We start from the raw sequence: 21,842 nt of genomic DNA, 5'->3' as shown, positions 1-21,842 counted from the left end.
ACACCTGATGCATATGCAATCCAAAATAGTCATTAAACAATTTCATAAATACAACCCCAAGTCTTTTCAGGGTTAGAGCCTAAATCTTCAAGTCACAAAAGGTTCTGGTACCCCAAATAAAAACATCCAACACCCACCTCACACGTATTATAAATAAATAGTCGTTGATATTTTCAGATAAATACCAACTTGAGTTCACACTTAACACATCCCAGTTATGGCTGATGTTTAGACACACAAGTCGCTTCCATTAGCATTGGGGGGGAATCTTCATTTATACAAAAGTTCTGGGTCATGAACCATTGCGCAATCAGGGCTCTGCCAGCTGATGCTAGTCACTTCTCTGATAGAAATAATCACTACAAACAGATCAATTATTCCCAATTAAAAATTCAATTTGAAGCCCCAAGGTATTTAAAAAAGAGCCAACAGAGCCATAATAACCTTCTAATAAAATACTGAGTTAATTACAACTTGTTCTTGGTCAATTACCAGGTATAATCAGATAATTTCTGCAAAGAGGGCAGCACTAACTGAGGAGTCAGCACTGAACAAGCGAGTTAATCAAAGGGAGGAAGAATGGAGAGAAAAGAACGTTAGAAAAGGATTTTTTACACATATCTATGCAAAGTTTCCCATGCATCACTCAGGCAACAGCATTGTTGGTGTGCCCCAGGTGAGCAAAGGACAAGGGATCCTAGATCACAGAAGATAGTCACTAGTCAATTATTTGGCCAAATGAAACAATCTCTTGTGAAAAAGATCTGAAGTAGCTAATGGCTAATACTCCCACCAAGGATATACAACATATACAGTCCTCACTGACTCTGGTTAGTGAAGGACCATACTTGAGTTTAGTCTGACACATTAATGAACTCTCCCTGTCTAACTCTAGTACAGACTTTCACACTCCTCATCCATTATAGTTATACATGATGTCTGATAGGAATCTCTTAACTCTGGACAACTGAGTATGACAAACTTCTGATTATTAATATTTTGGGTTGAAAACTATTAATATATAAATATTTTAATCTATACTTCTCCCATGGAGAGAGGTGGTAATTTTGTTGTAAATTTCGTGCAGCCAAAAAAATTAACAATATGAATACAACTATTCATTTCAAAGGTCATCATAATAGGATGAAGACTTCATTTCAGCTGCAGGATATTCAAAGTTGTCAGGATCTGATTTCCATGTTAAAAATATATCATCAGTATAATAAAATCACGGAAATATAGTCCATTAAAATTTGTGTTTAAAAGGGATTAAGGCTGGGTAAGTGAAACATCCTCCCTCACAATGCAAACTTTTAAAAGCAAGGAAATGTCAAGTTCTGGGTCACCTTTTAATGGTACCCTGACCACACAGCATGTTTCCATGGACAGTCTTTGAAGTCTCACCAGGAACATCCTTTTCAGGCTCCAGGTGATAAGGAAACGCACTACACACAAGCACATTCACCTCCCTCACAATAAAATGCAAAATCTTAATTACAATCTTTGCAGCATTGATATATGTGCACAGGTTGAGTGTGCTGTGTAGTTTGTGTTTCTGGAGGAAGTATGAGGTTGTAATTAAGATTTTGAGTGGTGCAGACTGGCTGGAACATGGGGAAGTTTTCCAGCTTTATTCAAGTAGAGTCAGTCAAGCATATTCAGTATCAGTATATTTCTTTGTGCAGAGCTGAGCCCATAGGATGTAAAAGGAAGAGGCCCGTGACATCACAAGGTTAAAAAACGCAAAGAACCTGCAGAGTTCCCAATAAGCAGCAGAGTGCAACAGGCAAGTGAGGGCTCTTTAAAGCAGTTTGGGATCTATCTGGATTAAAGGCACTTTTGAAATATAAGACATGATTACAACCCATGGTTAATTAAGATAAGTTAACATTTAAATGGCGGCATATCAATATCCAGTGAAGATTAACAGTAAGCTTATTGATACATCTTTTCATGCAAGGATAAGTTTGATCATATCCACCAGACGTTAGAAGACGAACTTCAGCAACAACGCGAATCCATGCAACATACTAAAGAGACAATGAATAAGGTAAAACATTTATGCAACGTTTTGCTTCTAGTACAGTATGTAACTGATTCCACACAGAGATGTGACTTCGGGAAGTAAAGCAGATGCAGGTCAACGGGGTTGAGAACAGTTATAAGTGGGGCCCTACCAAATTCACAGCCATGAAAAATGCATCACGGACTGTGAAATCTGGTCTCCCACTGTGAAATCTGGTCTTCTGTGTGCTTTTACCCTCTACTACACAGATTTCACTGGGGAGACCAGTGTTTCTCAAATTGGGGGTCCTGACTCAAAAGGGAGTTGCAGGGGAGTCACAAGGTTATTTTAGGGGGGTTGCAGTATTGCCACTCTTACTTCTGCACTGCTGTCTGCAGAGTTGGGTGGCCGGAGAGTGGCGGCTGCTGGCCAGGAGCCCAGCTCTGAAGGCAGCGCCCTGCCAGCAGCAGCGCAGAAGTAAGGTTGGCATGGTATGGTTTTGCCACTCTTACTTCTGCACTGCTGCCTGCAGAGCTGGGTGGCTGGAGAGTGGCGGCTGCTGATTGAGGGCCAAGCTCCGCCAGCAGCAGCGCGGAAGTAAGGGTAGCAGTACCGCAACCCCACCTACAATAACCTTGTGACACCGCCCCCACAACTCCTTTTTGGGGCAGGACCCTCTACAGTTACAACACTGTGACATTTCAGATTTAAATAGCTGAAATCATGACATTTATGATTTTTAAAATCCTATGACTGTGAAATTGACCAAAATGGACCATGAATTTGGTAGAGCCCTAGTTATAAATTAAAATCACTTTCTGCAGAAATCTGACTAGTGGGAAAGGTACCTGGCTCCTGAATAAAAAACATCCACAGTCCAGGAGCCAGTCAGACTATAACAGGAGGTCAGTATCAGCTGGCCGACCCAGTGCTTCTGCAGCTAGCCTAGCTGGGCAACTGCCTTAAGGAAGAGGCTGGTTCCAGCTAAAGACACATGGAAAGGACAAGGGAAAAGTGAAGAAACGTGCTGGGGGAAGGGAGATCTGGGAGGAGAGAGGGAAAAGAGATGACAGGAGGCAGGGGAAGAGAGATGGGCAAAAAGCAGGAAGGGAAAGAAACCAAGAAGTGGAAACATTAGATGTGGAAGTTGAAAATCATGTGGCGATAGAAGCAGAGAATGAAAGTGAAAGGGAATGCAAATGGGAAAAGGAAGTGCTCCAGCGGGAATTGTTTTGGAAAGCAGGGCCTCCTGGAGGGGGGGGGCAAGTGGGGCAATTTGCCCCAGGCCCCACAGGGGCTCCCACGAGAATATAGTATTCTATAGTATTGCAACTTTTTTTTATGGAAGGGGACCCCAAAATTGCTTTGCCCCAAGCCCCCTGAATCCTCTGGGCAGCCCTGTTGGAAAGTTTGAGCAAAAAGCACTTTCCTCCACTGTAAACATAAAAAAGCAAGTCTTTTATTAAACAGCCTTGCAGCCCTCATTCAGGGCTTGGCTGCTCTCAGCTCTGCCCATTCTCCCAGCCCAAACAACCTAAAGACACTAAAGAGAATGCAAAATTGATTAACCATTGGAGCAAACTACCAAGGGAAGTGGTGGATTCTCCATCTCTTGAAGTCTTCAGATCAAAACTGGATGCCCTGCTGGAAGCCAGGCTAGATCTAATGGTCCCTCCTGGACTTAAAATCTATGAATCTAGGACTGAAAATATAACTTGACTAACAGTGTTTCTCAAGGGAGAAAGTGTTTCTGTTCTTTTTATCCCACAGGGATTCACCTGGAAAACACCAATGCCTAAAATCAGCTGCCAGCCCGTAGCCATGACACACACACATAATATGTCAGCGTCCTTATGTAACTGGGGGTTGCCAGCAACTCCATATACTGCCTAAGCAGCAGCTCCCACACACCTGCTTCCTGCATATTTAGTGTGTCCCCACTTCCCATGCACTAGTGCAGGGGTGGGCAAACTACGGGCCCTGGGCAGCCTTTGGCCCATCAGACCTTTTAATCTGGCCCTCGAGTTCCTGCTGGGGAGAGGGGTTGGGGGCTTGCCTTGCTGCGGCGCTCCAGCCGGGGAGTGGGGTTGTGGGCTTGCCCTGCTCCGCGCATGCTGTGGCTCTGCGTGGCTCCCAGAAGCAGCAGCAAGTTCCCCCTCCGGCTCCTACATGTAGGGACAGCCAGGGGGCTCCGCACGCTGTCCCCACCCTGAGCGCCGGCTCTGCAGCTCCCATTTGCTGGGAACCGCAGCCAATGGGAGCTGCAGGGGCAGCACCTGCAGATGGGGCAGCGCACAGAGCCACCTGGCTGGCACCACGCCTCTGCGTAGGGCAGTGGTTCTCAAATTTCTGTACTGGTGACCCCTTTCAAATAGCAAGCCTCTGAGTGCGACCCCCCCTTATAAATTAAAAGCACTTTTTTATACATTTAACACCATTATAAATGCTGGATGCAAAGCGGGGTTTGGGGTGGAGGCTGACAGCTCGCGACCCCCCATGTAATAACCTCGTGACCCCCTGAGGGGTCCTGACCCCCAGTTTGAGAACCCCTGGTGTAGGAGCTGCAGGGGGACATTCCGCTGCTTCTGGGAGCTGCTTGAGGTAAGCGCCACCTGGAGCCTGCACCCCCTCCCGCCCCCCCCCAACACCCCTTCCCCAGCCCTGATCCCCCCTTCTGCCCTCCGAACCCCTCGGTCCCAGCCCGGAGCACCCTCGTGCACCCCAAACCCCTCAGTCCCAGCCCCACCCCAAACCCGCACCCCCAGCCAGAGCCCTCACCCCCCCACCTCCTCACCTTGCCCCAGCCCAGAGTCCCCTCCCACACCCTGAACCCCTCATTTCTGGCCCAACCTTGGAACCTGCACCCCCAGCCCAGAGCCCATACTCTCTCCCATACCCCAACCCGCTTCCTCAGCCCTCTTGTGCACCCCAAACCCCTCATTCCTGGCCCCACCCCAGAGCCTGCACCTCCAGCCAGAACCCTCATCCCCTCCCACACCCCAACCCCTAATTTTGTGAGCATTCATGGCCTGCCATACAATTTCCATACTCAGATGTGGCCCTCAGTCCAAAAGTTTTCCCACCCCTGCACTAGTGCAAGCTGCTACGCTGCAGCAAGTGAAGACAAGGTATTCGGTTTCCTTTGTCCCATAAGCATTGCTTGTGTTTCAGTCCCATAATGAAGAGCTGGAAAGAGAGAAAGTGTTACGAAAGCGGGTTGAGCGAGACCTGGATGAGGCCGCCCGGAGGCTGCAGATGGCTCACGAAGAGATCCGCAGGCTAACAGATGAACTGGACATGCAGAAAAAGGAGCAAAGCAAACTGGGTAAATTTGAGCGGCATGCGACTCAATTATTAGCCTGTACTAGGCCTGGTTTTCAGACACCTCTGAAAATCAGGTCCTATTCTATGTAAACCTTGCCTGTCATAGAAAGTCTCCTAGCCCCACTCTGTCCTAGCATGGAAAATTCAGTCTGTGTCAAACATTAGCCTGATGCGTTGGAATTCAGAATAAAGTCTTTCCCATGTATTCAGTCGCTGATAGGCAATGAACTGCGAATGGGGAAAACCAACACATTGGCTGATTTGACATGATACTATGGCAGCATAGTCCCGTTTTCCTCTCCTTGGCTTGTGTGGATAGGGTTACCATATTTCAGCAAGCAAAAAAGAGGACGGGAGGAGCCCCGCCCTAGCCCCTCCCACTTCCCCCCCCCCCCCCCAGAACCCCCAACCCTCCCCCCGTTCCTTGTCCCCTGACTGCCCCCTCCTGGGACCCCTGCCCCTAACTGCCCCCCAGGACTCCACTCCCTATCTAAGCCTCCCTGCCTCTTGTCCCGACTGCCCCAACCCTTATCCACACCCCCACCCCCAGACAGACCCCTGGGACTCCCACGCCCCATCCAACCACTCCCCACCCCCTGACAGCCCCCCCCCAGAACTCCCAACCCATCTAAACCCCTCTGCTCCCTGTCCCGACTGCTCCGATCCCTCTCCCCACTCCTGCCCCCTGACAGCTCTCCCCCAGAACTCTCAGCCCCCCACCCCGCTCCTTGTCCCCTGACTGCCCCCTCCTGGGACCCCTGCTCCTAACTGCCCTCCAGAACCCCACTCCCTACCTAAGCCTCCCTGTGCCTTGTCCCCTAACTGCCCCCTCCTAAGACCTCCCCAACTGCCCCCCAGGACCCTACCCCCTACCTGTACCCTGACTGCCCAAAACCTTCTCCACTCCCCCCAAAAAGCCCCCCCCCCATTTCTTGACTGCCCCCTCCAGAACCTCCCTGCTCCTTCTCCTACCCCCTGGCCCCCTTACCCTGCTGCTCAGAACAGGGTGTTGGGCTCTGTGCAGCCGAGCCGGACACGTGGCTGAGCTCCCCTGCACAACAAAACCCGGTCTGGCCCTGCACAACAAAACCCGGTCCCTGGCCCGGACCGGGCTGCAGGGGAGAGCTGCCCTTGTATCAGCACAAAGTGCTCTCGCTCCCGTTTTGCTACGCTGCATGGCAGAAACCGCTCCCAGTTGCAAAAGGGGAGGGCTGCACTTTGTGCTGATACACTTGCTCAGAATGCAGGGCGGATCCGGCTCCTCTACAGCTGCTCCGGAGTCCAGCCCGGGACTTTCCTGCAGCCCTCCCAGCCGCTCGCTCTGCTCTGCCGGGGGAGGGGGGAAATCCCGGACATTTTGAGTACTTTACAAATTCCCCCCGGACGCTATTTTTAGTACAAAAAGGAGGACATGTCCGGGTAAATCCGGACGAATGGTAACCCTAGTGTGGAGGAAGAAGAAGCTAGAGATGGGGCTGAAGCTACCCATTCCGTCAGAAACAGACCGGCCTCCTGCTCCCTGCCTCTAAGATGTCATTGAGGACAGATTTCCACTGAGCTGCTCCCCATGCACACTCGGAGGATGCATTTCAAACCCTCGCTCCTAGATGCTAAATCCCCTGTACAACAAGCCTGCTTCCCCTCATGTGCACTTTGTCCCCGGCTGTCACATCCTCCCTGCTTTCCCACCATATTGACAAGCTCCGATCTTGCACCTTGCTGTCAAACTGATGGTCTCTGCAGCCAGGCCCCAGTACCTCCCTGCCAGCAAAGCCCACCTAGCAGGACGAGGGGGGTGGGAGGCTTTGGACAGCTGCTGGAAAGGTGAGTGTTGCAAGCGTTTGTCCCTTGCACAGGCTGCCCTAGTAGCAATAGTATTTATTGCTGCAGGTTAGTAGGCGAGAAGCGGAGCACTTTATGATGTGGCTATTTATGCTGGGGACAGAGCTGCAGCACCACAATGTCTGTGGCTGCCCAGTCCAGACTGGATGGGATTTTGAACCTCCTCCTCCCAAAAACTAGCCCAAGAAACGTATCTGGAAAATCTGTTTTATAAAGGAAAAAAGTCACACTTTATGTAAAGATTCCACTTATAAATAGTTAACAGAGGGTTAATTAACCAGCTAATAGGTGTTATAAACATGTCACAGACATGAGGAGTATGCACTACAGGTGATTCTTAACTTATTAGCACATCCTTGGAAGTTGTTATAAATGGTAATGAACCATAAACAACCTCTTGACCTATTGGATTGATAACAGTTGTAACAATTGATTGTCTCTTTATTGAAACATCTGTTAATCGTTTACGCACCTCTTATAACCCATTTCTACATGGAACCTTGTGTGGAAGAGTTTGCTCACCATGGGCATGCTCCCTTGTGCCTGGGCGAGGTGCTCTCCTCCTCCTTTGGCTCCCCCTGCCGACAGCCACTCTGGCTCTGAGGTCGTCTTCCTCTTCCTGTGACTTGGCCCCATGGCCAGGTCACTTTTAGTCCTGCCTCTTCCTTCTAGGGAAACCCGAGTACAACACACCAGTGGTCTGGCAGCATCGCACCCGAGGTTTGGCCCAACTTCAGGCTTTTGGGCCAGCCAGCCCTGGGCTCTGGGGTGTTCATGTCACTGCCCTACGTGGGCCAGTAGTGGAACCCAGGCCCGCCCTCTACTATGGTTCCAGCCCAGACACCCTGTATGAGACAGATGAGGTCTGTTTGTTCAGGCCATTTGCTTTCTACTGTGGCCTGCAGCCAGGTCTGTCTCATAGTCTCTTCCCCAGCTGACTCCTCTGCAGGTCCCAAAACAAAGGGGACAAATTATTTGAGGAACAGAAGAAGCAAAAAGGTCCTGCACCAGGCCAGCCTGTCCCTAGGAGTCTCTGACACTTAGGAGTCTCTAGTTGGGATAAGGAGTCTTTAGCCCGGCTTATTATTCCCTCCAGGCAGCTTCAAGGCAATCTCTGGTTAAGCTCTGGCCCTTTGCAGGCCTCCTTCACAGGACTGGCTCTAGAGATCTTTTCCTTCTCCCAGTCAGCCCCCACCGAGCTGGGTTTTTCCTCTTACCTCAGAGATTCCAAGGCCAGAAGGGACCATTGCGATCATCTAATCTGACCTCCTGTATGACACAGGCCAGAGACCTGCCCCACAATAACCCCTTGAGCAGAGCTTTTACACCCATCTTGATTTAAAAATTGTCAGTCATGGAGAATCCACCACGACCCTGGGTTAATTTACTCTCACCATTAAAAATGTACACCTTATTTCCAGTTTGAATTTGTCCAGCTTCAGCTTCCAGTCATTGGATTGTGTTAGACCTTTTGCTGCCAAATTGAAAAGCCTATTATTAAATATTTGTTCCCCCTGTAGATATTTGTGTAGACCAGAGGTACGAAAACTTTTTGACCCGAGGGCCACATCGGGGTTGCGCAACTGTATGGAGGGCCGGGTAGGGAAGGCTGTGCCTCCCCAAACAGCCTGGCCCCCGCCCCCTATCTGTCCCCTCTCACTTCCTGTCCCCAACTGCCCCCCTCAGAACCCCCAACGCATTCAATCCCCCCTGCTCCTTGTCCCCTGACCGCCCCCTCCCAGGACCCCCGCCCCCTATCCAATCCCCCGTCCCCTGTCTGCCCTGACTCCTATCCACACCCCCGCCCCTGACAGCCCCCCCGGGACTCCCACCCCCTATCCAACCGCCCTCTGCTCCTCGTCCCCCTGACCACGCCCTCCCAGGACCCCCCACTCCTAACTGCCCCCCCGAGATCCCACCCCCTTATCCAACCTCCCCTGCTCCCTGTCCCCTGACTGCCCCCCTGACAGGCCCCCTGGGATTCCCACTTCAACCCTCCCTGTTCCCCATCCCCTGACCGCCCCCCAGAACCTGCACCCCCTCCTCCCTGACTCCCCTCAGGACCCCCCGCTCCCTTACCCAACCACCCCGCTCCTCGCCCCCTTACCAGCAGCAGGAGCTCGCAGCCGTGACACCTGGCCAGAGCCAGCTGCGCTCTCCATGCTGCCCAGCTGGAGCGGCGGGCCAGAGCGCGACCTGCGCAGCAGCATGGCTGCGGATACTGCGGGGGAGTGGACTGGGGACTAGGCTCCCCGGCCGGGAGCTCAGGGGTTGGGCAGACGGTCCCGGGAGGCGGATGTGGCCCGCAGGCCGTAGTTTGCCCACGTCTGGTATAGACTAATCAGGTCACCTCTTAACCTGTGAAGCTAAATAGGTTGAGCTGTTTGAGTCTATCACTCTAAGGCCTGGTCTACGCTACGAGTTTAGGTCGAATTTAGCAGCGTTAAATCGAATTAAGCCTGGACACATCCACACGACAAAGCCCTTTTTTTTTACTTAAAGGGCCCTTTAAACCGGTTTCTTTACTCCACCTCCAACGAGGGGATTAGCGCTAAAATCGGTCTTTGAGGGTCAGATTTGGGGTAGTGTGGATGGAATTTGACGTTATTGGCCTCCGGGAGCTATCTCACAGTGCTTCATTGTGACCACTCTGGACAGCACTCTCAACTCAGATGCACTGCTATGTCCACGTAGACAGGAAAAGCCCCGCGAACTTTTGAATTTCATTTCCTGTTTGCCCAGCATGGAGAGCACAGGTGACCACGCAGAGCTCATCAGCACAGGTAACCGTGATGGAGTCCCGGGATCGCAAAAGAGCTCCAGCATGGATCGAACGGGAGGTACAGGATCTGCTCGCCATATGGGGAGATGAATCAGTGCTAGTTGAACTCCGTAGCAGTAAACAAAATGGCAAAATATTAGAAAAAGTCTCAAAGGCCATGAAGGACAGAGGCCATGACAGGGACGCACAGCAGTGCCGCGTGAAAATTAAGGAGCTAAGGCAAGTCTACCACAAAGCCAGAGAGGCAAACGGAAGGTCCGGGGCAGAGCTGCAAACATGCCGCTTCTACGCGGAGCTGCATGCCATGCAAGGGGTTGCAGCCACCACTACCCCAACCCTGTGCTTTGACTCCATCAATGGAGAATCACGCAACAGGGAACCAGGTTCGGGGTACGAGGAAGATGATGATGAAGACAATGAAGATAGTTCACAGCAAGGAAGCAGAGAAACCGGTTTCCCCATCAGCCAGGATATGTTTATCACCCTGGACCTGGAACCAGTAACCCCCGAACTCACCCAAGGTGTGCTCCCAGAGCCTGAGGGCGCACAAGGGACCTCTGGTGAGTGTACCTTTGTAAATATTACACATGGTTTAAAAGCAAGCGTGTTTAATGATTAATGATTAATTTGCCCTGGCAATTGCGGCCAGTACAGCTACTGGAAAAGTCTGTTAACGTGTCTGGGGATGGAGCGGAAATCCTCCAGGGACATCTCCAGAAAGCTCTCCTTCATGTACTCCCAAAGCCTTTGTAAAAGGTTTCTGGGGAGGGCTGCCTTATCCCATCCGCCATGGTAGGACACTTTACCACGCCAGGCCAGTAGCACATAGTCTGGAATCATTGCATAACAAAACATGGCAGCGTATGGTCCCGGTGTTTGCTGGCATGCAGACAACATCCATTCCTTATCTCTCTTTGTTATCCTCAGGAGAGTGATATCATTCACGGTCACCTGGTTGAAATGGGGTGATTTTATTAAGGGGACATTCAGAGGTGCCTGTTCCTGCTCGGCTGAACAGAAATGTTCCCCGCTGTTAGCCATGCGGTGGGGGGGAGGGGTGAAGTGATCATCCCAGAGAATTGGGTGTGTGTGTGTGGGGGGGGGGGGGGTAGTTGGGTTTGTGCTGCATGTTAACCCGGAAACCGCAGCCCCTCCTTTTACATTGCAAACCCATTTTAAATGGCCAACCCAACGGGTGCTTGGTATGGGAAACGAGGGCGCTACTGTTTGAAACCATTCCCACATGTTAGGAAGGTTAAAAAAGCCAAAAGACTGTGGCTTACCATGGCTGCCCGCAAGCCGAAATCTGTTGCCTGGCACTGCGTGAGTGATCTCTCGCACCAAACTGGCAGGCCCTCAATATAAGAGGAAAAATGCGACCTTGTAACGAAAGCACATGTGCTGTGTAATGTGAACAGCAAAATTTAACGTGAAAGAGTGTACCCATTGTTCTCTAAAATGTGTCTTTTTTAACCACCTCTCCCTTCTCCTCCACCAGCTGCAAATGTTTCTCCTTCACAGAGGCTAGTGAAGATTAGAAGAAGAAAACGGCGGACTCAGGATGATATGTTCACAGAGCTCCAGATGTCCTCCCACGCTGAAAAAGCACAGCAGAATGCGTGGAGGCAGTCAATGTCAGACTACAGAAAAGCACAGTATGAACAAGAGGAGAGGTGGCGGGCTGAATCGCGGGATGAACAGAGCAAGTGGCAGGCTGAAGATGATAGGTGGCGTCAGCTTGCTGGCAGAATGCAAGAGTCAATGCTCCGGCTGCTGGAGCATCAAACTGATATGCTCCAGCGTATGGTTGAGCTGCAGGAAAGGCAGCAGGAGCAGAGACCACCGCTACAGCCCCTGTGTAACCAACAGCCATCCTCCCCAAGTTCCATAGCCTCCTCACCCAGATGCCCAAGACCGCGGTGGGGGGGCCTCTGGCCACCCAGTCACTCCACCCCAGATGATTGCCCAAGCATCAGAAGGCTGGCCTTCAATAAGAGTTAAAGTTTTAAACTGCAGTGTGTCCTTTTCCTTCCCTTCTCCCCCACCCTTCCCGGGCTACTTTGGCAGTTATCCCCCTAGTTGTGTGATGAATTAATAAAGAATGCATGAATGTGAAGTAACAATGACTTTATTGCCTCTGCAAGCAGTGCTCGAAGTGGGGAGGGGAGGGTGGTTAGTTTACAGGGAAGTAGAATGAACGGGGCGGTGGGGGAGGGTTCATCAAGGAGAAACAAACAGAAGTTTCACACCGTAGCCTGGCCAGTCACAAAACTGGTTTTCAAAGCTTCTCTGATGCGCACCGCGCCCTACTGTACTCTTCTAACCGCCCTGGTGTCTGGCTGCGCATAATCAACGGCCAGGCGATTTGCCTCAACCTCCCACCCCGCCATAAATGTCTCCCCTTTACTCTCACACATATTGTGGCGCACACAGCAAGCAGCAATAACAATTGGAATATTGGCTTCGCTGAGGTCTATCCAAGTCAGTAAACTGCGCCACCGCGCTTTTAAACGTCCAAATGCACATTCTACCACCATTCGGTACTTGCTCAGCCTATAGTTGAACAGGTCCTGACTACTGTCCAGACTGCCTGTGTATGGCTTCATGAGCCATGGCATTAAGGGATAGGCTGGGTCCCCAAGAATAACGATAGGCATTTCAACATCCCCAACGGTTATTTTCTGGTCCGGGAAGGAAGTCCCTTCCTCCAGCTTTTGAAACAGACCAGAATTCCTGAAGATGCGAGCATCATGTACCTTTCCCGGCCATCCCATGTTGATGTTAGTGAAACATCCCTTGTGATCCACCAGGGCTTGCAGCAGCATTGAAAAGCACCCCTTGCGGTTTATGTACTTGGTGGCTTGGTGCTCCAGTGACAAGATAGGGATATGGTTCTGTCTATCGCACCACCACAGTTTGGGAATCGCATTGCAGCAAAGCCATCCACTATGACCTGCACATTTCCCAGAGTCACTACCCTTGATATCAGCAGGTCTTTGATTGCGTTGGCTACTTGGATCACAGCAGCCCCCACAGTAGATTTGCCCACTCCAAATTGATTCCCGACTGACCGGTAGCTCTCTGGTGTTGCAAGCTTCCACAGGGCTATTGTCACTCGCTTCTCAACTGTGAGGGGTGCTCTCATCCTGGTATTCTGACGCTTCAGGGCAGGGGAAAGCAAGTCACAAAGTTCCATGAAAGTGCCCTTACGCATGCGAAAGTTTCGCAGCCACTGGGAATCGTCCCACACCTGCAACACGATGCGGTCCCACCAGTCTGTGCTTGTTTCCCGGGCACAGAATCGGTGTTCCACGCCATGAACCTGCCCCAGTAACACCACGATTTGCACATTGCTGGGGCCTGTACTTTGTGAGAGGTCTATGTCCATGTCAATTTCCTCATTACTCTCGTCACCGTGCTGCAATCGCCACAATCGCCTCCTCATCTGGTTTTGCTTTGGCATGTTCTGGCTCTGCATATACTCCAGGACAATGCGCGTGGTGTTCATAGTGCTCATAATTGCCGCGGTGATCTGAGCGGGCTCCATGATCCCAGTGCTATGGCGTCTGGGCTGAAAAAAGGCGCAAAACTATTGTCTGATGGAGGGAGGGAGGGGTGAGTGATGACATGGCTTACAGGGAATTAAAATCAACAAAGGTGGCTGTGCATCAGGGAGAAACACAAACAACTGTCACACAGAATGGCACCCCCAAAGATTGAACTCAAAACCCTGGGTTTAGCAGGCCGTTGATTTCACGGGGGGAGGGGGAAGCAAATGAATGCAGAACAAATCTAGCCCATCTATTTTTTACATCTTAGGGTGGCAGCAGACGGTGCAGCATGACTGATAGCCATCGGCATCTTCTGGGTGCTTGGCAGAAGATGCTGTACTACGACTGCTAGCCATCATCGTCAAGACGGTTCAATAGGACTGCCGGCAGGACTGAGTCTCCAGGAGACAAAACATGTCTGCCCAGGTGCCTCTGACCAAACTCACTGAGGAATACGATGACGATGGATACCAGTCGTAATACACCATCCACTGCCAAAAGGTAAGGAGCTGCTGCTGTATAGCAATGCAGCCCCATGTCTGCCAGCACCCAGATCGCCGATGACGGCTACCAGTCATACTGCACTGTCTACTGCCAAAAGGCAATTAGCTGCTGCTGTGTAGCAATGCAGTACCACGTCTGCCGGCACCCAGATGACATATGGTGACGGTGAGCTGAGCTGAGCTGAGCGGGCTCCATACTTGCCGTGGTATGTTGTCTGCACAGGTAACCCAGGTAAAAAGGTGCGACTCAATTGTCTGCTGTTGCTCTGACGGAGGGGGAGGGGCCTGACGACATGTACCCAGAACCCCCCGCGACACTGTTTTTGCATCATCAGGCATTGGGATCTCAACCCAGAATTCCAATGGGCGGCGGAGACTGCGGGAACTGTGGGATAGTTACCCACAGTGCAACGCTCCGGAAGTCAACGCTAGCCTCGGTACTGTGGACGTGGTCCGCCGACTTAATGCACTTAGAGCATTTTATGTGGGGACACACACAATCGACTGTATAAAACTGATTTCTATAAAACCGGCTTCTATAAATTCGACCTAATTTCGTAGTGTAGACATACCCTAAGGCAGGTTTTCTAATCCTTTAATCGTTCTCATGGCTCTTTGAACCTCCATCCATTTATCAGCATCCTCCTTGAATTGTGCCCACCAGAACAGGACAAAGTATTCCAGCAGCAGCCACCCCACTGCCTGATACAGAGGTGAAATGACTCCCTACTCGAGAACCCCCTGTTTATGCATCCTAGGATGGCATTACCTTTTTTGGCCACAGCATCGCACTGGGAGCTCATGTTGGGTTGATTATCCACCATAACCCCCAAATCTTTTTCAGGGTCACTGCTTCCCAGGATAGAGTCCCCATCCTGTCAGTATTGCCCACGGCCCTTGTTCCCAGTTGTATCCATTGACATTTAGCCGTATTAAAATGGATATTGTTTGCTTGCGCACAATTTACCAAATGATCTAAATCATTCTGATTCAGTGACCTGTCCTCATCATTATTTACCACTTCCTCAGTTTTTGTGTCACCTACAAACTTTATCAGTGATGACTTTATATTTCTTCCAGGACATTAATAAAAATTAAAAATAGCATAGGATCAAGAACCAATCTCTGTGGGACCACACTGAAACAGACCCGATCAGTGATGATTCCCCATTTACAGTTACATTTTGAGACCTATCAGTTAGCCAGTTTTTAATTATTTTAATGTGTGCCATAATCATTTTATAGCATTCTAATTTTTTAATCAAAATGCTGTGTGGTATCAAGTCAAATGCCTTAGCGAAGTTTATGTCATCACTGTTACCTATATCAATCAAACTTGTCATCTCATCAAAAAAAGATACCAAGTTAGTTTGACAGGATCTATTTTCCATAAACTATGTTGATTTGCATTAATTACTTTACTCTCCTTTAATTCTTTATTAATCAGATCTCATATCAGCTGTTCCATTATCTTGCCTGGGATCAATGTCTGACAGGCCTATAATTCCTTGATCATCCAATTTACCCTTTTAAAAAAATTGGCACAACATTAGATTTCTTCTAGTTTTCTGGAACTTTCCCAGTGCTCCAAGACTTATTGAAAATCAGTATTAACATTCCAGCGAGCTCTTTAGCCATCTCTTTTAAACCTCTTAGATGCAAGTTATCTGGACCTGCTAATTCAAAAATGTCTCACTTTAGTAGCTTCTGTTTAACATCCTCCAGAAATATTAGTGGAATGGAAAGAGTATTATCATCCCCATATGATGAGAATATATTATTTGTTTTTTCCCCAAATACAAAACAGAAATATCGATTGAACATTTTTGCCTTTTCTGCGTATTATTGATAATTCTACAGTTTCCATCTAGTAATGGACCAGTACCATTGTCAGGATTCTTTTTCCTCCTAGTATATTTTTAAAAACTCCTTATTGTCCTTAACTCTTGGCCATAGATGTCTCCTTGTGTCCCTTGGCTTCCCTTATCAATTTTCTACAATTCCAAACTTCTAATTTACATCCATTACTACTAATTTCCCCTTTCTTCCATTTGTTGTATATTATTTTATTTTTTTATAGCTTCCTTCATTTCCCCTCTAAATCAGGTCAGTTTTTTAACCAGCACAGCCTTCTTCCTCAACTCTGGGATTGTGGCTTTTTGGGCATCTAGTAAGGTGTTCTTAAATGATTTCCATTTATCATAAACATTTTTCTGATTAAGTTCTTCCTCCCAGCTAAGAATGTATACAAGAAGCATCAGAAAATGATCAGTTGAAGTTTTAACAGCAGCTGAAGGTCCCTGTCCTACAATGTGATCTGTGAGGGGTTGACCCTGTGCCCAGGCTTAGCCCCCTTTATTTCTTCCACAGACTTGTCGTGTGACTGATCACATTAGCCTACTTTTACCCAAGAAGGCACTCTCTCCAAGTCATTAAACAGTTCCAATCAGCAGCCCGAGCAGTCAGTCACAGGCTGTGTTTTATTCAAAGCCCTTGGAAGCAAGCTCTCTACACAGAGTTTGTCAGACCTCCTATGTTGATCGATTGATATACATGCGTCAAAGGGCACAAGCTCGGCAATGTGTCACAGCCTCCAAATGATATTTCTCCAGATCCTGGACAGAGCTGCTGAATTTGACTTTCTTTCCCAGCGGAACCTTGTGTGCATTGAACCAGTGAGAAATCTATTTATGATGAGCATGCTCAGTTTTGTAATCTGCATAAAAGTATGAATTAGTGTTTGGCTTTCTATGCTGTGTTTAAGGTTTTAATGTCTGACATGTTTCTGTGCTTTGTTATGCTTAGAATGTTAGTGTTCAGAATCATATTAAAACTTATCAAGGGAAGCTATTAAAAGTAGTAATAATTGTGTTTCTGGATTTTTAATCCTCCCTGTAGATTTTAGGAGCTAAATGCACTGTAACTAGATTCAATCATAGAAAATCAAGTGGGATCCCTGATTTATTTGAGGGAAAGTCCATCTAGAACCAATGTTTGCTCTTGCAGCCTGTTCAAGTTTAATAAAAAGTGTATGACTCCTGTTAGGCAATTTTCAGTCCAATACATTATTTTCTATTGTTGGTGGTTGCTAAATGCTTAAAATCATGTGCTGTGGTCAAGTTTTGTGCTCTTTCTACTCCTTTGAGCTCAGTGTTATGTTGTTTGAATTTTTTGAATGAAAAACTATAGAAGAAGATTCTAGAATTCTGTGCTCATAAAAAAGGATTGGCAAAGTTATCATTAGGTGAGATTGTTTCTCCGTTGTTTGCTTAGATCCTGCTTTGCGGCTGGCCCCACAAGCATCTGAGAGCTGGAGAGAAGAGATGAATAAGCTGAAAGAAAGTGGTAAGGCATACATTAGCTAAGACACCTGCTGATGTTACTTCCAGGCCTGGGGGGTTGAAAATTTTTTGTCAACACTTTTTTTAACAGAAAATTGAGTTTTCAGCTGAATGAAATTTTTTGCAGAAAGTGTGTTTTCCTTAAAAAAAAAAAAAAAAAGTTATATTTCATTGGAAAACTGAAAATCCAAATGCCAAAAATTTTCAGCTAAAACCAGAAATTTTGTTGGTTTTCAGGTTTTGGGCTAAAATATCTTCAGTTTTTGACAAAAAGTTGAAATTTCCCACTGAAAAGTTAGATGAAAATGAAAAAGTAGTTTTTATCCAAATTTTCTGAGGAGAATTTTTTTTTTCTGACCAGGTCTACTAAGGAATATAGTTGGAATATAAATTCAAATCCGGAGATTTCTAGTGTTGTGCTGCTAACACAAACTATTGACACTTTGTTTGATGTTACAATCTAAATTCTTTGCTGTCCATATTCACCAGAATGGCTGTAGAATGAGCCATATTATGTTCACTAGCTATGACTTTTTGACACACTGTAAGGGATAGGAGTAACATGGTTTTATCGCACCAATGTATTCCGTAAGTGTTCGTGTTATGCCTATGCCGCTATGCTAATAAGCTTGGATTGTTTCGGTTCACAGTAAAATTTAGTGTTGTGGTTTTTGTGATCTTTAGAAGCTGTTCATGAAGTAAACACATTTCCCAGAGATGTTAGTTTTCTGTATATTTCTCAGGAGCAAGAAAGCTACATGTGTCCCTTCTGCTTGCACTGAACTAACCCCTCTCCTTACACTGCCCTGGACCTTTCAGTTGCTAATTACAAATGTATTCTGCTGCAGAATGAATTGTGCTTGCTTCTACTAAAAATAAAGCTCAGTAAACAACCTTCTGGAGAAGCGAAGGTCAGGGTGATTAAGGGACCTTAGATATGGGTCCAAATCCTCTCTTATGTTCTGGCTTCTTTAGGCAGCGCAAAGGGGCCAGAAATCAGGCAGATCAGGCAAGTAAAAATTACCCTGGTGTGCAGGAGCTAGTAATGGGCAGAGCCAGCTGCAGTGGCACTGCCCATTCAGCCCCGCTCAGCATAAGGAATTTGTCAGCGGCACAGCTGAATTGTGCTGTGCTCCATCTATGCTCGGCTGCCAGGTTAAGTTAGAGCACGCCCTCCCCCCGTTGTTGCTCTAACCTGCACCAGGGCTGAGGGTCACATGCTCCACCGCTTTTACCGAGTGCTTATGGCCCAGAGTCTCTTCTGTGCTTATTTTTATCTAAGTAGGTCGTTTTGATGTTTTCAAGGGACACCTCTCCTTTTCCAGAGAGAAGTCCTCCCTGCTGTTGAGGGCTGATTCCTACAGCAGTACCTGGACTAGGCTTACTTCTGGGGGGATTCTGCACCAAAACATTAAAAATTCTGCAAAATTTTGCATATTTTATTTGTCAAAATAATGCAATATAATTACACCAGTTTCAACTGTTTTGGTAATTTATTTAAATTACAATACAGAAAAAACTCACAATAACTATTCAGCATTTCCTCAGCACATGAAAGTTAAGTTACAAGCACTTGGTAACTAATACCCTGCATTCCAGTTATAATCCTGGATTTTCATTTAAATTAAATTACAGAACATCAAACAGCCAAAAAAAAAAAAAAAAAGAAGTAGAATGTCATTTTTAATTGCTGTGACTTTCACACATGAAAGTCATACAGTTTTGCTAATCATTGTCCTGGATCTGGCTGGGTACTTTGGGAAGTGTTTGCTTCTGATTGTCCTGACATTTTATTGACTGCTTGGTAAATGTTTTATTTTCCCTCAAAGTATTTTTTTTTATAATGGGTAAGTAAAGTAAATCCTGAGCTGTACCCCATTGTGCCACTTTGGCACAGGAAAAAAGTGAGAAAGCAAATAGATCTTCCTAGCTTATTCTCTTGGTGTCATTTATAAGGCTTTACATCACTCTGGCAATGTAGGGGCCTTAAAACTTTTACTTGTGCCCCTGGAGGAACTGACTGAGGCCAGGTCTACACTACCCCCCTAATTCGAACTAAGGTACGCAACTTCAGCTACGTGAATAACGTAGCTGAAGTTCGAAGTACCTTAGTTCGAACTTACCTTGGTCCACACTCGGCAGGCAGGCTCCCCCGTCGACTCCGCGGTACTCCTCTCGCCGAGCTGGAGTACCGCAGTCGACGGCGAGCACTTCCGGGTTCGACTTATCGCGTCCAGACTAGACTCGATAAGTCGAACCCAGAAGTTCGATTGCCAGCTGCCGAACTAGCGGGTAAGTGTAGCCAAGGCCTGAGAATGGGAACAGTTAACTAACAATAGGAACATTAACAATGCTACTACGCCGGCAGGCTGCTACATTTCTGCCTCCGAGGCAGAGCCTTCCTCGTGCATAATAAAAAGACCTACCCTCCATGCCCCCGGCAGGCTGCAGTAACAAGCAAGAGGGACAGAGTTTCTCTCGCTTGTTGGCAGGCACCCACACCCAGCCCTGCCCCCGATGGTGATAAACATCTCCCCTGCAAGCACATATGCCCAGCCCCCCTCGCCCCCCAGTGATTTGTGTCTCTGAAGCTGCTCCAGGCACGCTGGAACAGATGCGCTGCCTGGGCTGCCAGGGAAGAGGCGAGTGTCCCCCTGCTAATTTATTTTGCATTTTTCTGTGCGCGGGAGGAAGGGGGGGGCACAGAAATATGCGGGCCATATGAATTCTGCACCCCCCACAAGGTCAGGAGTATAGGCTAAATATCCACAACTCCAAACTGATGCCAACTCTCCCGCACCCTCTACCCCAGACTACTCCCTGCAAACACACCAGGCTGTCCCCCTACCCTGACTTCTGCAACCACGGGGGACCTTCATTCATACACCTTGGCATTTCTTTCTGGGTTTAAAAAGTAGCCCAGCTAATTCCAGAGAATGGAATATTCTCACTTGCCATGTATGACAGCTTCACTGGGGGATAACCACGTCTAATTTTCACACTATGGCGATTTCCTAGACATTTTACTGTTCTTGCCTTTTAAGAAAAATGGCCTCTTGCATACACCAATCTCCAGATCTACCTGGGTCTTAAATTGGTAGGTGTATTGTGATTTTGCTGGGTGGATAGAAGTGCACAGATAAATATTAGACACTTGGCAGAAATTTCTAAAAGGAGTCAGTTTTACATCTAAAAAAGTAGTTGCTCAGTTTACTCAGTATTTTCAGAATAGGTTCCGGTTGTCACTGAGACCTGTCCTTAAAGAGTTGAAAACATTTAGCTCAAGTTTAGCCCTGACTAAGGAAAGGTGAACATACTTCCATGATAAACCACATCCTAGCAGATCTTGGACTGGAACCCAGATCCTAAAGCTCCAAAATCACAAGCCTCTGCCATTTGAGCTAAGATAAAGAGAGCTCCTTGACCTGATTAATGGCTCCCTTATGCTTTGTGAAGCAGCCACTACAGGACAGCATCACACACCGAAAGTTCATATAGTCCAGGGGTCCATACTCATGTGATGCCCTCCTGTGCCAAACCCTGAGCTCAGATGCACAGCAAGGGCCAGGGATAGGGCAGCCTTGAATCCACTGCCACCTGTCCATGTGTTGTCTAAGTGTTTTCCTGTCACTTGCTGGAGTTTAGATAGGACTGAGCTGCAGAAGGCCATGGAACACAACAACAGACTGGACAAGGAAATTCTAGCATTGCGCAGTCGGGTCCGATCGCTTGACTCTGAGAGAAAAGTGTTCCTAGAACTGGTAAGTCTCTGTCTCCACCTTATTTGGCATGTAATTCACTCTCAGTCTGCCGTAGCACCGAGCTGGCCAGGCCTTGGCGTTTATTCAGTCACCCCATCCCATCTAGCCTTTCCTGCTGCTGTGCCCCGGCCTCGTTAATCTCACCCAGAGTCAGAGTTCTCCCGTTTCCTGGTTAGTGTCCACTGAAGAAATCTGAACAACCAGAAACGTTCAGACTCTGGGTGTTTCTGTAAACAAATTTCTATGGCCTGTGACCATGAGCCTCAGGCCTGCTGGAAACATTGAGCACCCAGAGCTCCAAACGAAATTAGTGGAGCTGAGAGTGCTGGAGTGACTCAGGTTGGGCACCCGAAAATGAAACACTGAAATCCCATCCCTCTCCTATTGACTGCAACGGGGGCTAAGCCTAAACTGACCGTTAGGCCCATGCTTATATGCTTTGCTGAGTGGGGATGGCATTGCTCATGTGCTTAAGTTTAAGGATGTGCTTCAGTGCTTTACTGAACTGGGACCTTAACATGCATGTCGTGTTATTGTGCCCCCTTGCCGTGTGATCCAGGCCTGTCCTTAGCATTATTTACCACCCGAATAACGAGCAAATGTTATCAGCAGTGATTTTATATTTTCTTTGAGGTCATTCATAAAGATATTGAATAGTGTTGGGACTGATCCTGTGAGGCCCTATCAGCAGGAGGCAGTGTCTCCCGCCTAGCGGTTAGATTCCAAAGCAGCA

The 21,842-nt window shown here is 48.0% G+C and overlaps 1 protein-coding gene across 2 annotated transcripts in view; it reads left to right on the top strand.

Annotated features, from left to right (window-relative positions):
* The window catches only part of CCDC30 (coiled-coil domain containing 30), a 127,634-nt gene that overhangs the window by 35,493 nt on the left and 70,299 nt on the right, over positions 1-21,842 (top strand). Inside the window, exons 1-6 of one of the 2 annotated variants that reach the window (XM_065575189.1) lie at positions 541-676; positions 1,686-1,786; positions 1,961-2,050; positions 5,177-5,330; positions 17,281-17,352; positions 20,994-21,109. In XM_065575189.1, the coding sequence (XP_065431261.1) occupies positions 2,021-2,050; positions 5,177-5,330; positions 17,281-17,352; positions 20,994-21,109 (372 nt within the window). In that variant the 5' untranslated portion in view covers positions 541-676; positions 1,686-1,786; positions 1,961-2,020. Of the gene's footprint in view, positions 1-540; positions 677-1,685; positions 1,787-1,960; positions 2,051-5,176; positions 5,331-17,280; positions 17,353-20,993; positions 21,110-21,842 lie in introns of those variants that run through there. The other variant, XM_065575188.1, reaches the window with a different exon arrangement.

Source organism: Chrysemys picta, chromosome 21 (assembly GCF_011386835.1).
Source record: "Chrysemys picta bellii isolate R12L10 chromosome 21, ASM1138683v2, whole genome shotgun sequence".
NCBI classification, from domain to species: Eukaryota; Metazoa; Chordata; order Testudines; family Emydidae; genus Chrysemys; species Chrysemys picta.
The sequence above is the reverse complement of the archived record's forward strand: the minus strand, read 5'-3'. Positions and strand labels throughout refer to the sequence as shown.